At 40.4% G+C, this 14,925-nt stretch overlaps 1 protein-coding gene across 1 annotated transcript in view; it reads left to right on the forward strand.

Moving 5' to 3' along the window:
• Positions 1-14,925, forward strand: part of spega (striated muscle enriched protein kinase a) — a 101,521-nt gene that overhangs the window by 80,416 nt on the left and 6,180 nt on the right. Inside the window, exons 27-38 of the mRNA XM_055166751.1 lie at positions 1,273-1,445; positions 2,418-2,444; positions 2,523-2,675; positions 3,879-3,921; positions 4,014-4,079; positions 4,763-6,498; positions 6,595-7,163; positions 7,891-8,058; positions 10,002-10,124; positions 12,377-12,541; positions 12,799-13,639; positions 13,904-14,143. Coding sequence (XP_055022726.1) covers positions 1,273-1,445; positions 2,418-2,444; positions 2,523-2,675; positions 3,879-3,921; positions 4,014-4,079; positions 4,763-6,498; positions 6,595-7,163; positions 7,891-8,058; positions 10,002-10,124; positions 12,377-12,541; positions 12,799-13,639; positions 13,904-14,143 — 4,304 coding nt within the window. The remainder of the gene's footprint in view (positions 1-1,272; positions 1,446-2,417; positions 2,445-2,522; positions 2,676-3,878; positions 3,922-4,013; positions 4,080-4,762; positions 6,499-6,594; positions 7,164-7,890; positions 8,059-10,001; positions 10,125-12,376; positions 12,542-12,798; positions 13,640-13,903; positions 14,144-14,925) is intronic.

Raw genomic sequence — 14,925 nt, forward strand, 5'->3', positions numbered from 1 at the left:
GAATGAAACAAAACACAACTCCAGGTCTGTTTTTGAGGAGGTAACAGCATTATAACACAACTTAAAGCTGAGACAGGGGCTGAAATGTAGGGATGTAACAATAGCCACATCTTACAGTACGATATTATTGCGATATGCATTTCACGGTACAATATTTATTGCGATATTTTGGAGAAGCTAAAAGAATTGTAGACAGGACCCTTATTGCTTTTCATATACCTTGACAAGACTTTGGTGGAAATCATTACTGTCATAATTCCAAAAATTAAAGTAAAAAACATATTTCTTCATGTTGTCTGCACTGAAATGAATCATGGGATATGTAGTTCCCTATGTTTATTAACTGTTGCTACTATTGTGAGACCATCCCCTGAAATGGCAGTGTGGGCAGCCTAAACCACTATGGCATGTGGGATTTGTTAACTTATCAAAGCTAACATCATGGACTACCCATTTTACTAAAACACATATTAAGATCCTATAAGATTTCTTCCCCCAGTCTGACCATTTTATAGTTTAAAAATTTTACTTCATGATATCACACTTCACTGGGCCAAAACAATTAATACAATTAATATTTTTCAAATAAAAATATGAGAAAATACCTTTACTTCGATGAAAAAATGCTGTTACTGTAGTAATTTTTAAAATTTTAATATTTTTAAATGTTTCTTTACACATTGCTTTGTGGATGGTGTTTTATGATGCCACCAAATTAAGTAAAAAATTAACAACTTAAAAGCCTGTCATATGCACTTAAAGATCCTATGTCTCTCAGAATTGACTCTTGTGAGCTTTGAGCCGTATTATAATGCTCTTACCTCCTCAAAAATAGACCTGGAGTTGTGTTTTGTTTCATTTACATGTTTGAGGAACCCTTTATTAACCCCTTAACAGCTCCTTTTACCTTTAGTTCAGTAGAGATTGCCAATTCCAGGTCTGAAATGATCCAAACGATTCTAGTGAAGACGTATGGAGTTTAAAAACACAGTGGAGCACTTCTTGTATTACCACACAGAACAGAGTGTTTTCAGTTTGAGAGATGAGCCTAAATACACAGGGTTTGTGTGTTAAACACGTGAATGAAACAATATAATGCAATATAATACATTTATATAAAAATTATGTTTTATTTGTCAATATGACCATTTTATAAAATAATAATAATAATGATCTAATAATAATGATCTCACATATTTAGTCAAATTTTACATTTCTGAATACACAGACTAACACACATATAAACCTTTTCTTTGCTGTATCTCCCCACAGCCCGAGAACATCCTCTTCTCCGGCCCGAGCAGTGACCAGATCCGCCTGTGCGATCTGGGGAATGCTTTGAAACTGGACACGGTCGAAGAGCGCTACTGCAAATACGGCACGCCAGAATACATCGCACCAGAGATCGTTAACCAAACCCCGGTCTCCACGGCAACGGACATATGGTGAGCCACCTGTTCGGAGGCAGCACACCGCTACACTGGCATCAGCACTTCAGCGTCTCACTGCTAATTATGACCACCCGTTTGAATGCAGATCTCTGTGTTTTTTGGTTTTAGTAAATTAGATGTTGTGCAGATTTGTTTAAAGATATTTTGTTAATGAACCAATATTATTCTTTGAAGCAATGGATTCTTACAGTTACAGCTGAAAACAAAGCACCAGAGTTTTTCCTTTGACGTCAAATAGTATATGATCTGCTTTGGGAATCTGGTTTGGGATTTGGTATCGAGGCCGGAGAGGAGGGAGATGTAATAGTCTAAATGGGGAAGATGAGCGTGTGGATGATGTTTTCAAGGTCAGAGAGGGAGAGGATATGTTTGATTTTACTAATTGTGCCAAGGAGGAGGAGAAAATATGCATTCTACCTGATTTTTACCATCTCCTTAACTGATGTAACTTCCTGATTTTTGGACCAAAAAATGCTTTGTAATTAGAACCAGACAGTACACAGTGGATTTATGATCTGTTTATACAATATATTTGTACTAGGGCAAGACACATTTTGAAATCACGTACAGGGCTTTTAACATTGGGATAATATTAATATACAACTTGCGTACGCAGTTGTTTAAATTGGTAAAATAAGATAAAAACTTAAACTACACTCAGGGCAAGTAAATCTGGAAAATGATTACCAAAATCTGTCTTTTATACTTGACTTAATCCATAATATTTTTTTCTGTACTGGTATTGCAAAATGTTTTAGTTAAAATATTAGTTGGAATTGTACCTGTGGTAAATATTTATCATAGTTTATCAGTTAAGTGGCAATTTGCAGGAAAAAAAAAACTGTCATATGCACTTTAAATAAATGACTTTTGTCTGCTAAAATATTAATGCTGACAAAAACTATGTTCAATTTGCTGTCGTCAAAATGAACCATGGCGTAACCGGTGTACTGTGCTCTCTTCCAGGCCCGTGGGAGTCATCACTTACCTCTGGTGCGTTCTCTCATAAACATGAATCCTTTTTACACTCGTCCGCTGTACACTGCACACACACTGACTGTTTGTCTTCAGTCTGACAGGTGTTTCTCCTTTTGCCGGAGAGAACGACAGAGCCACAGCGCTGAACATCCGGAACTACAACGTGGCGTTCGAGGAGAGCATGTTCTCGGACCTGTGCAAAGAGGCCAAAGGATTCGTCATCAAGCTGCTCGTGGTGGACAGGCTGTGAGTGGAGCAGGATTTTTATTATAGAGGGAAATCAAAGGGAATACTTGAATGAAATATGGACATTCGTAGGAAAATGTATTGTTCCCAGTCAATAAAAAAGTAATAGCTGTAATCACAACTCATCCCGGAATGCCATTATCTGTCATACACTGAGGACAAATTTCAGCATAGAAAGCCCTTTTGGGTTTATTACAGACATCTGGATTCAATTAACAAACTGTAAACATAAATGATTACTACATTATGTTTTTGTGATAGTAAATAAATCCACATTGCAGCTGTAAAAACAATATTTGAAATGTTGTAGGTGTTGTAGAAATGTTGTTTATTATTTCAGCTTTCTGGTGTTATTTTGGTATTAGGCTCTGAAATTAGCATTAGCAATGACATACAAAACATTACCTTTGTAAACAGAGATTTTAGCAGTGGTGGATGAAGTACTCAATTTTGTTACTGAAATAAAAGTGCAGCTACAGAGGCAAAACATTACTCAATTAAAAGTAAAAGTATCACGTAAGAAAATCTACTTAAGTAAAAGTATTAAAATACCTGTTGAAAAATGTACTTTAAGAATAAAAAAGTAAAAGTATTTTGCAGAGATTTTTAGAACAATTTAAGGATGAAATGTAGTGATTTTGATCAAATTAATTTGGCTGATTTTAAGTGATTCAACTGATTTTATATAATAAGTTGGAACGTTAACTCAGATTAAATGTGCTAAAAGTAAGTCTCAGCCTCTTCAGCACTTCGCAGACCATAAAGAAAAGTACTTTTACTTTTTGGTCCAGATCTAAAATGAAGTGGAGTAGAAAATACAGAAAAACAGAAATACATGCTCTCAATTGTAATGAAGTAAAAGTTAAAAGTATCCACTGTAAAACTGACTTAAGCACAGGTACCTAAAAATTTTTTTTTCATTTTAAAATTATTTCTAAGTATTGTATTTTTACTTGTACTTTGTTACTTTCCACTGCTGGATTTTAGTGATTTTAGTCCACTGTGGCAAATATCTCATAGACATTCTTTTAGACTGTCCATAGAGACTGGAACTAGCCATTTTTTACAGTACTTTAAATGATGAAATGTTATATAAATTGGTATAAGTTTAAGATTTGTCTCTCTTAGCAGAAAGCCATGTATTTCAAATCCTCTTTATTGTGCTTTGCTTTAATTGCATCACTTCTCCTTGTCTTTTATCAGGAGGCCTACAGCTGTCGAGTGCCTCCGCCATCCCTGGTTCAAGGTAAGACTTCATATCCGTTCAGCTTCCATCAGTATATCACATAACACCGTTTACCGTGCAGTGTATTTAAACCCCAATGCTTTTCTCCACAGTCCCCCACAAACAAGAGCATCAGCACTGCACAGCTGAAGCAAGTGCTGTCCCGGAGGAAGTGGCAGGTAGGAGCGCAGGCAGATGGCACTTTTGTGGAAGACAGCCTCCGAAACGAAACAGTTTAAGGCTTATTTTTAGTCACGGGTGACATTTAAAAGTTTACGCAATGAGTCAGTCCAGACGGGATGCTAAATCGAAAACATGAAAGTAACAGAAGAATGAGTTTTGACAGGAAGAGGAATAAAAGCGAAAGAACTGTTTTATATGGAAAGCAATGGTCCTAATCTACCTCACAATAGAGATATTTCAAGTGTCTGCAAACCCATTTTATGACAGCTAGCAGTTAAAGGGGGCTGTGTAAAATTTTGTTCTGACCTGCTTGTCTGAAGAAGTGTTTTTATTGCAAACAAACAACTTTTCCTCTGCAGAGATCTGACCTGTAGCCTAGGGTTTGTTTCCATGGAAAGTTTACTAGTTATGTCTTATGTTTCTTAAAATTTTCGTTGAGAAATGCAGGTGATAGACTCTCAAACAGAAAAGTTACATCGCGCACCCTTTATTACATCTCAAGTGTCAAAAATTGTAGTACTTTCACAAGAATAACATCTTGGGTTAGCTTCTCATATTGTGTGGGGTATTTCTTTCCTTGTTTTTCTTTTGTGTCTCCTTACATGAAAAAGTATACAAGATAAGTTTTGAAAAGTAATTGTAATTTAAATTAAATATCTGCTGAATGTCTCTCCCTCAGCGCTCTCTGATCAGCTACAAATCCAAGATGGTGATGCGCTCCATCCCCGAACTCCTGAGTGACTCCTCCAACCACGTGTCCATCGCTGTGGCCCGTCACCTGAAGGAAGGCTCCCCCCCGCCCTCTTCTTCCTCGGACTCGGACGCAGACGTAGACGAGCTCCCCTTCATCCCCATGCCCCTCTCCATGGTCTTCTCCGGGTCGCGCATTTCCCTCAACGACATCCCCGGAGACGACGACGTGGCGTGGTCATCCGAAAAACCGAACATGGAAGACATAACCGAGGAAGCGACGGAAGAAGGGAAAAGAGTTCAAAGAGTGCCGCTGAAAAAAGGTTCTAGCATCGAAGCGGACGAATCGGCAACCAAGTCGAGACGGGCTACCATGAGGCGGGGCAGCTCGGCGGATTCAGCTCTCCTCCTCCATATCGACCCAGAAGAGGCTGGCGCTAACGAGGATGCATCAACTGCTAACAAGACACTAAAGAAGGCGGTTTCCATGGAGCTGCCCAATCGTAGCCCTAGCCCCGGTCCAGGCAAGCTAAGCCAAGAAGACTATGCTCTCAAACTGGAGTTGATGCGGCAAAGGCTGCTACGGGGAGGCAGTGCGGACAAAAAGATGAGCGGGTTGCGAGGTCCGTTGTTTGAGACGTTAGGAGTGGAAGAGAACACATCAGCTGGTTCTCTGGAACGAAGTTTGCGTCGATCCAAAACTGGTCCCTCATCTCTCATCCGAGCTGCTTCTTCAGAAACGACAACAGAAGATACCCCCAAGACCAAAGTGTTCCGCAAAAGTTCCTCCTTCTCTCAGGGAGATTCAGAACCCATGCCACTTCACCGGAGATTTGGAGCACCGCTGGAAATCCCATCGGCGAGTAGTAGTAGTGGTAGTATGGACGGGAAGAACCTGCAAGAGGCTACTTCCATGTCTGCGCTTACGGAAATCGATTCAAGGAGTTCCCCTACAGTGAAAGCAATGTTCAGTCTGCCAGAAACAAGGGACCAAATGGATGAAAGTTCCGATGAAGGTTTAGTTCTGAAGACCAAAACACAAGAAGGAAAATCGCTAGTCCCTCCGATTATTGTTGTTGAGGAAACCGTTGAGGAGAAGAAGGAAATTCCAGCAACAGTAAGACAAGATAAGGATGATTCTCAAAATGATAAAACATTTACATCTGAAAAAGCCGAACTTCCAAACAAAGCTTCCTCACAGTCTACTGAGTCCTTACCAGAACATCCGGCTGTATTCGCCAAAGTTGCAACCGCGGACCTAATAACTACACCGGAGGCCCCAGCCCTCGCTCGCCAACCTGTCCTACGAAGTGACATTAAAGATATTGATTCTGAGGAGGTCTTCGAAGCGAGGTTCAAAAAGAGGGAATCCTCTCTAACTCGTGGTCTCCGCAAATTAACCAGGAATCGGTCAGAGGAAAGGTCACCGGTCAGGAAGGCAAACGAAGGAGGTGAAGAAGTCTACCGGCCAGCAGCAAGAGGAGAACCCCTTGAGATGGTTCAGAAAGGTCTTCAAGAAAAAGCAAAGTCAGTTCAAGATCTAAGAGAGGTGGACAGGGATGTTGGTTTGGGATTGATTGGAAGGTTCTCTCTGCGTTCCAAGAGATCGTCATCAGTGGAGAAGAAACCGGAAAAAGCTAAAGAGGAAACTGCAGCTAGCAAAAGAGTATCCTGGGCTATCGGACGCAGCAAGTCACTGGACACAAAGGAAAGTTCACAGAAACAGTCAGAAAAACGTGAGGAGAAATTGGATGAATCTGCCGTATCCTCCATGAGGCGGAAGTTTGAGTCCAAAGTTTCTGAAATCTCCGCCAAAATCAGGACCCAGTCAGAAGAGAGACGGGAGAAGGACGGCAGCGGAAGTCAGAAAGATTTGAAGAAAGTGACTGATTCACCAGTGCTGGCAATGAAACAGAGGTTCGAGAACAAGGTGGCAGGGATCTCCTCCAAAATCCGCAGCCAGTCCGAGGAGAGAAAAGTGGAAAACGAAGGGAAGAGGACTCCAATCTTCAGTCGTCACCGGCATTCCCAATCGGAGGGTCGCGGGCTCAAGGGAATGGGCATCCCGGAAAACCAGCTAGCAAAGCAGGCTTCGACAGGCGCATCCAAGGAATCCATCGAGTCCACCAGCAGCCAGACGGAGAAGGTGCAGGAGAGCGAAAGAAGGTCCAGGTGGGACAGGTGGGGACTGTCCAGAAACCGGAGGGAGCGGACTTCATCCCAGCCAGAGGGGAGGGCAGCTGGGCAAGAGCAGTTCAGCCGATCAGCCTCAGACTTCGCTCCAGTCTTCCACATCAAACTCAAAGACCACGTGCTGCTGGAGGGGGACCCCGTGACCCTGAGCTGCCTGCCCGCTGGGAGTCCTCCGCCTGAGATCACCTGGATGAAAGGTAGAGATGCTGGGGTCAAAAAGATGATTTATATTAATAGGAGTGTAAAATGTAACAACAGAAAATATAATTAGTTGATATGATGTATCACTGGTAGAATATGGTGATTTAGTTAAATGCAGCTCTATGGTCAAACATGACATGTCATCTTTATGACTTCATGAATTTAGGCCTAAATTATGAAAATCATGATTATAAACAGACTTTGTTATTTTCTCATTTTAGTTTTAGATGAAATAAAATGGTTAACTGTGTCAATCTATATTATACTGAAGACTATAGCATTATTTTGTTCCAATACAGATATATTGTAAAAGTAGCTACTAGGATTAAAATAAGACTGATGTCTGCCATCTGCATTTAATTATAGAGCAATTTATGCTCTGCAAAACAGGCAGTGCGCCTATAGCTAGTTGTCTACCGTGACAGAAAATCTGCACTGGCCTCTGAAAGTTGTGAAAAGCGCTAATTACAGAAACTTTTGTGGTGAATAATTAGAATGTTTAGGATGCATAAGCTAAGTGAGGAATAACTTTAGACCACTCGAAGCTGTATAAAATTGTTTAAAATAACAGTCTTTAACATTTAAGACTTTAAAATTATTTATTTATTTTTAAAGTTCATTAAGACAGCAATTATATGATAATGATAGCTACTTATTTACAAATGTATTAATTAGAGGCTTTTACAATTTTTCACTTATTGGTTGTGTGCGGTTTTGTTGCAGATCGTAAACCCCTGGAGCTGGATGAGCGGATGAACTTGATCTCTCACCCTGATGGCCGACAGCTCCTCACCATCATGAAGAGCGGCCGCAGAGACGCTGGAGTGTTTGAGTGTGTGGCCACCAACCCCATCGCCGCAGTGACCACCTCCTGCACCCTCTCCATCGCATGTAAGAGGGGCTCGTATAGTGCATCATAAAACCTACGGCTCCTAATGGATGTAATAACTCTTAGCACTTGGCTTTACGTTTGTTACTAACTGGCCACTGTAGCTAGTCTTTAGAAATATAATAGAGATATTGAGTAAATTCAGTTACATCATTTTTAGGAATATATCATATTAACATTGTGGTGGATTAATAGGATGAGTTTTTAAAATGTCTTATTAATTAATTAATTAATTAATCGTTGAATTTATATAGCCCCTTTCGTGACACTCAAAGTACTTTACAGATTAATGGAGCGTTACTCATTTACTTCACACTCAGTGATGTGACTATTGTAGCCACAGCTGCTCTTGGACAGACTGACTTTGAGGTTCGGCTGCCAATCTGCAGCACCTCCGACCATGACCAACACTCACCACGCTCACTCCCACTTTCAAACAAGGCAGTGTGGGTCAATTGTCCTTGTCCAACAACTACTGGGCCCCCATCTAAACTTCTAAACTGCATTTAAAGGAATTTGAGAATTATGTGCTCAGTTTTGTCTATTTATTTTCAAAATGCTTGTCTAGGATTCTGAACACACACTTTTTCAATACTTTACAAAGTTATGAGTCTGGTCACCGGTGAATCTGCCTGAGTTCAGATAGGTGTGATTGACAGGTGGATCAGCCAATATGGCTGTTTATGAGGAAAAAATCATAAGGGATTGAAAAACAGTTTGCAGATTTTTGTGGAATCAGTGAGCAAAGCACAAAACTCTGCTTTTACATGTCAAGTTTATATGAATTCAGACACAAATCGACCAACCAACTGGATCATGTAGCAAATGTACAACCATTCTGTAATTCTTCTTGTCGGTTCTTGTTGTAGCCTTAAAATGTTACCAAACTCTTAACAGCATCCACTTTGACACGAGTATTAATGCACACAATTTAAACCCACTTGGATTCAATTGAACACACATATTTGAAGGCTGTCTCACTTATCGTGCGTGGAGAGAAATGGGACCCCCTGCACGCTGTGTGTGAGCTTTGTAAACGCCTCCGACACGTCATCTTCACACTTTGACAAATTGCTGCGCATTAGCCGCTCCGCTCGGGCCCCGCAGCTCTGCAGAATAGATTTTTCACACGTCAAGCCCTATCCACCTCACTTCACAGCTGTCTCTGATAGAGCTGGACGCGAAATACACCTCTCCACTTAAGCCGACGTCCACTTTAGATTCCCATAATGCATTGTGCAATTAGGGAGCAGCGGTTTTGCCTTGGTTCAGCTGGAGAACTTCCATTTTCTTATCAAGGGATGATTGTTTAACATGATTCATTCTTGTTCATTAATTTAGTGCTTACAGCCAGCATACTGCAAAGATTGGGAAATGATTTTATTTGGATCTGTAAATTCTAGCCCAGAAACGAGGAGCTTTTAGGGTCAAAACTTATTGCAGTTAAATATTCACTGCTGTTTACAATTACTATTTGCCTTTAAAGTTTAAATATTACGCACAACTGACTCTTGTGAGCTTTAAGTCCTGTTAGAACCTTGTGATGTCATGAAGCGGTAGTTCAAGTTAACACCTCTTTCACCTTTTCCAATTCCAGAGCTGAAATCCAATCCAAATTATTCTGTGTGATTCTGTTTTCGGTTTGAAATTAGGTTTTGAGAAAAGAACTCTGCTTAAATTTGCAGGGTTTGTGTATACACAACTACTGGTATGTTTGTGATGAGGAAACAACATTATAACAGAGATCAGAAAATAGAAAATAGAAATACAGGACCTTCTATTCTGTTCAGGTTGGTACTTTATAAAACCTGTATTAAATTACAACAATGCCAGAACCAGATGTGGCCAAGCGCCGGTCTCTTAAAATATTGTGAAAGATGTAAAACAGAATGAGCCATTCTGAAGACCTACAAGAACATTTCCAATCACTTTTATCCATGTGCAGGTGTTCCCAAGAGGCCAGGAACTCCAGAGGTCCCCCAGACGTACAACAACACAGCTCTGGTGCTGTGGAAGCCTGCAGACACCAAGCCCCCCTGCTCCTACACATTGGAGAGGAGAACCGAGGGTGAGAAAACATTACACACACACCTACCTAAAGATTATATTAAAAACACTCACATTTATTTACATTATGGACAAGTAGTGTACAGGAAAGGTCTGTAGTCTTGTATGGCAATAAAAATAATTTCTGAATCTAATTTAGCCCTGTTTTAGTCCTGCATTGTGTAACTTTCTGGTAACTGCTTGTCTCCTAGAGATGTTATTGCTTTGCCTGGAAACAGTCTTAGTGTAACCAGGGTCACTTCTCCGCAAATCAAACCTGCAACTTTACCTGGTATTGGTCTTCTGTTTAGTTTCATGTTATACTGCAGAACATTCCAAAGCAATAGCATCTCCACAGAGAGAAGCACACAAGCAGAAATGTTACATAGTGCTTTAAACTTGCTGTAGTCTTTTTTTTTTCTTTTAGTCCTGGTTTAATCCTGGTTTATCCTTGGCTCTTAACATTGACTGTAAACACTGAACCCATGAAACCCCAATGGCACAAAAGTCTGTGCTTGTAATAACATGAAAAATTTGTGTTAATTTCTTGTAATGACATAATAATAATAATAATAATAATAATAATAATAATAATAATAATAATAATAATAATAATAAATTGTAATAACATGCTAATATCATGTTTAAAAACTCAGCTAAAATGTATACAGACCTGTATCTGTTGTAGGTAACTTTAAGCATTTAAATAAAAAATGTCTGGATTTCTTTTATAAATAAAACTATACATGCTACTATATTAAAGTAATAATTTTAATTAAAAATGTTAAATCAGATAAATAAAAGAAATTAGGTTTGGTAGATTAATAATTCAAAATACAATTGGATAATAAATATATTAAAGGTAGTTAGACAGATGTTGTTAGTGTGATTTGACTAGTTTTACATAAGAGCTTAAATTTAAACAGGGAAAGTGCTAATATGCTTAGGTTTTATCCAATTTTGTGTGTTTTACTCTTTTATGAAAAAAAAAGTACCACAGTTGAGAGTTAATGCTGTATTAGGGCAAATTCTTGAAATTCTTCAAAACTTTAAGAAAAATAATAATAATAATAATGCCCTACTGTTTATTTATAGCTCTCAGTTTGTGTTTTTCATCATTTTCAATAATATAAGTTACTTCAAAATGAATTCAGTTTTAACAAAATGTCCGTTGCACTGAATGACACTTTTAAGATGTCCCTGGCTTTTCCTTTTTTTTTTTTTCCAAGGGGCACATACGAAATGATAAAATATACACTTAAATGTAACAGAAAATCTAAAAATTTTTCATGCTATTATATTTTCATTTTCATTTGAGCGATTGAAAATTGCAATACGTCACAGACTCATTTACTGTGTCTATTCTCGGGACGTTTACAGTTCTGTTAAACATCCCACTTATGTCATTTCCCTTCATTACATATAAACAAACCTTGTGTTTAGTGTAGCGTGAGGAGACAGGGCCCAGACACAGACATGAGTCAGTGCACAGGGGCCTATAGTCTCCCGGGGCCCACGTCACTGCTCTACTATTGTCAGGCTAAAAATAGACTCAAGACATACAGACGCTTATTCAACTGTTCTGTCTACAATACTGTATTTATCAAGTATAAGTACATGCATCTATAAATATGTATTATGGAAGTAAATATTTTGGATAGCAATCATTTGTAATTTGAGTTTGTAGCAATAGCTGTTTGTTATCTAAGGTCGGGTTCAGACTTGCTCACATCAAAACTGGGACTAAACTCGGACTATTCTATATACGAGTCTAGTCTGCATGAGGATTAAACCAGGACTAAGCCAGATCTAAACCAAGATTCAACCAGGATTAAACCAGCACAAAAATAAGACTGTAGCCTAGATCCTGGATACATTTGACAACACTACCATCTTGTGTGCATTATGTGAGCTGCAAGATAAAAATACATGAGCACTTTGGTTTCAGATGACATTTCAGAATCAGATTATTGGCATTACACTTGATAATTTGGTTACATTTGTGCTGTTATAATTTCAGTATTTGAGAATCTAATTAAAGTCATGACTGTGTGTTTTTTTGTGTGTGTGTGTAATATAAAACTATTATTGTATTTTGGTCATTATTGCCTTACAAAATATATTTATGAGTGTATTTTTTAAATTATTTGTTATTTGTAATTATTTTGTAATTATTATTTCTAAAGTGTTATTATATCCATTACTTTTGAAGAAAAAAAAAAACATTAATTATATTTAGATTTGAGTTTAATTCGCTGTTTATCCTTTGTCCAGGTGAGTCTAGCTGGATGACAGTCGCCTCGGGGATAGTGGACTGTTACTACAACGTGAGCGAGCTGCCGGAGGGCGGGGCGTTCCGGTTCAGAGTGGTCTGTGTGAATAAAGCCGGGAAGGGCCCTTACAGCAACCTGTCTGCTCCTGTTACCGTGGGAACTACAGGTAAACAAAAATAAAACATTTTTCAATGATTATTATTAATGTAGAGATCCTCCAAAAAATATCACAAGGCTAAAACATGTTATCACAATATATTAATTAGATTTTTTTTTTTTTTTTCTTTTTAAAGTTCCAATGTGTAACTTTTCTGATGATGTTTGCATTATACCCACTTGTCTCCATGGAGATGCCATTGCTTTGCCTGAAATATTCTACAGTATGGCATTAAACATCTGTTGATAAACTCTGTTCTTGTTCAGGTGGTAGTGCCCCGCCCCCTGTGGCTGTAGTGAAGACTGTCCCCGCCCCCCCAGAACCCGCGGTCTCCTCCTCCCTCGCCATCTCTCCTCTAAGACCCGCCGCCAAGATCACCACGGCAACAGTCGTCACCCCCACCACCTCCCCCCTCACCATCCCTCCTTTTAAACCCGCCCACAATTACGCTCCCAAGGTCACCGCGGCGACCGTCGTCACCACCACCACCTCTTCCTCACTCTCCATCCCTCCTTTTAAACCCACACATAACCACACCCCCAAGGTCACCACGGCAACTGTCATTACCACCGCCGCCTCCTCCCCACTCACCATCCCTCCTTTTAAACCCGCCCACAACTATGCCCCCAAGGTCACCGTGGCAACCGTAGTCACCAGCACCTCCCCCGTTACCACGCCCCTAACTCCGCCCTCCTCTGGACCCGTCAGTCCCGCCGCCATCCCCGAAGACAAACCCGCAACCAAAACGCCTCCCTTCGTCATTACCAAAACGCAGAGCCCGGTGAACGTGGTGACGCCCATGACGCAAACCCCGCCCACTTCTGTGTCGGCCCCGCCCACCATCGTAACTCCACCCTCCACGCCCACCAAGCCAGCGTTAAGCTCGGTCCCCTCTTACATATCGACCCCCACCAAGGCCCCCACCCCAGTGTCCTTCACCCCACCCGTGCTGCAGACCTCCAGTCTGAGCCCCATTGCTGACGGGACCACTACCCCCAGAGGAACCCCCTCCGGACGGGGAACTCCCTCTGGACGAACCACCCCCTCCACCACGCTCAGGCAGGGGGTCCCACAGAAACCATACACCTTTCTGGAGGAGAAGGCCAGGTGAGGGAAGATTCAATTCACTATTATATCAGCAGCTATAAGAGAAGACACTTGAAAAGCAGTTTAGAACCAGTAAAGACCAAGTTAAGACCTGGTTAAGAACTGGTTAAGACCTGGTTTAGACTTAGTTTAGACCTGGTTTAGACCTGGCATAGATCTTGTTTAAGATTGAAGCAATAAGTCCATTGCAAAGTCACTGAAAATAAAAATTCCCTTAAAAATTCCCTTTTCTGATATCACCACATGACCCTACTTGTCCTGCAGGGGGCGCTTTGGTGTGATCCGTGAGTGCAGGGAGAACTCCACAGGTAAGATCTTCATGGCCAAGATCGTCCCGTACACTCAGGAGAACAAGGCCGAGGTCCTGAGGGAGTACGAGATCCTCAAGAGCCTCCACAACGAGAAGATCATGAGTCTACACGAGGCCTACGTCACCCCCAGATACCTGGTCCTGGTGTCTGAGTACTGCATCGGCAAGGAGCTACTGCATGCACTCACAGACAGGTAAGTAAAGCAGAAGGTAGAAACAAGCCTGAAGAGGATTTATACTGAATGTCCATGCATTTTTGAGTAATCTAGTGAGCTCTTCTGGGCACTATTTGAACCCTCTTTATGGTTAGCTGTTAGATTCCGCCCATAAGTATTGCATTAAACCTGTCTATCTCCATAAAGACAAAAAGATAACACCACCAGGCCAAGTTATAGGTCAGATCTGTGAGGAAGCAAGCATAAAAATGTCAGTACAAGACAGATGTTTAATGCCATACTGTGGATCATTTCATGCAAAGTAATTACATCTCCGTGGAGACAACTGTACACTACAACTTCACAAACCTGATGCGATGTGCAGTAGTTTCATTAATGGGATACATGCTCTGAAGGGGGACTGACATAGCATGGGAGGGAGAAAAGGGAGGCTGGCTCAGAGCGTCAAGAACAAAAGTAAAACTCATAAACCTATAAAAGGTAACATTGTGATCAAAATATGTCATGTGTTAGAGGTGAATACCCCATAGAAATAAAATACATCCTATCTAAAGCTCTCCAACGCATTCTAATCTCTCACAAATCCTTTGAAACTTCACTATATTTTCATTTGATGTACTAGTATTTTGTCTATTAGAAAAGCTTTAGAATGGCTTTTACGGATAGAGAAGTAAAGCATGGAGGACCACGCTTGCACAGCCAATGAGCTTTCATCCCAAAGTGTCATATATTTATTTATTTGGAGCCCCATTAGCCCCATTAGTGGTCGCAGCTCTTCCTGGGTTCCATTAATGTAGTCA

This window comes from Boleophthalmus pectinirostris, unplaced genomic scaffold, assembly GCF_026225935.1.
Source record: "Boleophthalmus pectinirostris isolate CB_2022bp ecotype Guang Dong unplaced genomic scaffold, ASM2622593v1 HiC_scaffold_11, whole genome shotgun sequence".
In the NCBI taxonomy this organism is placed as follows: domain Eukaryota; kingdom Metazoa; phylum Chordata; class Actinopteri; order Gobiiformes; family Gobiidae; genus Boleophthalmus; species Boleophthalmus pectinirostris.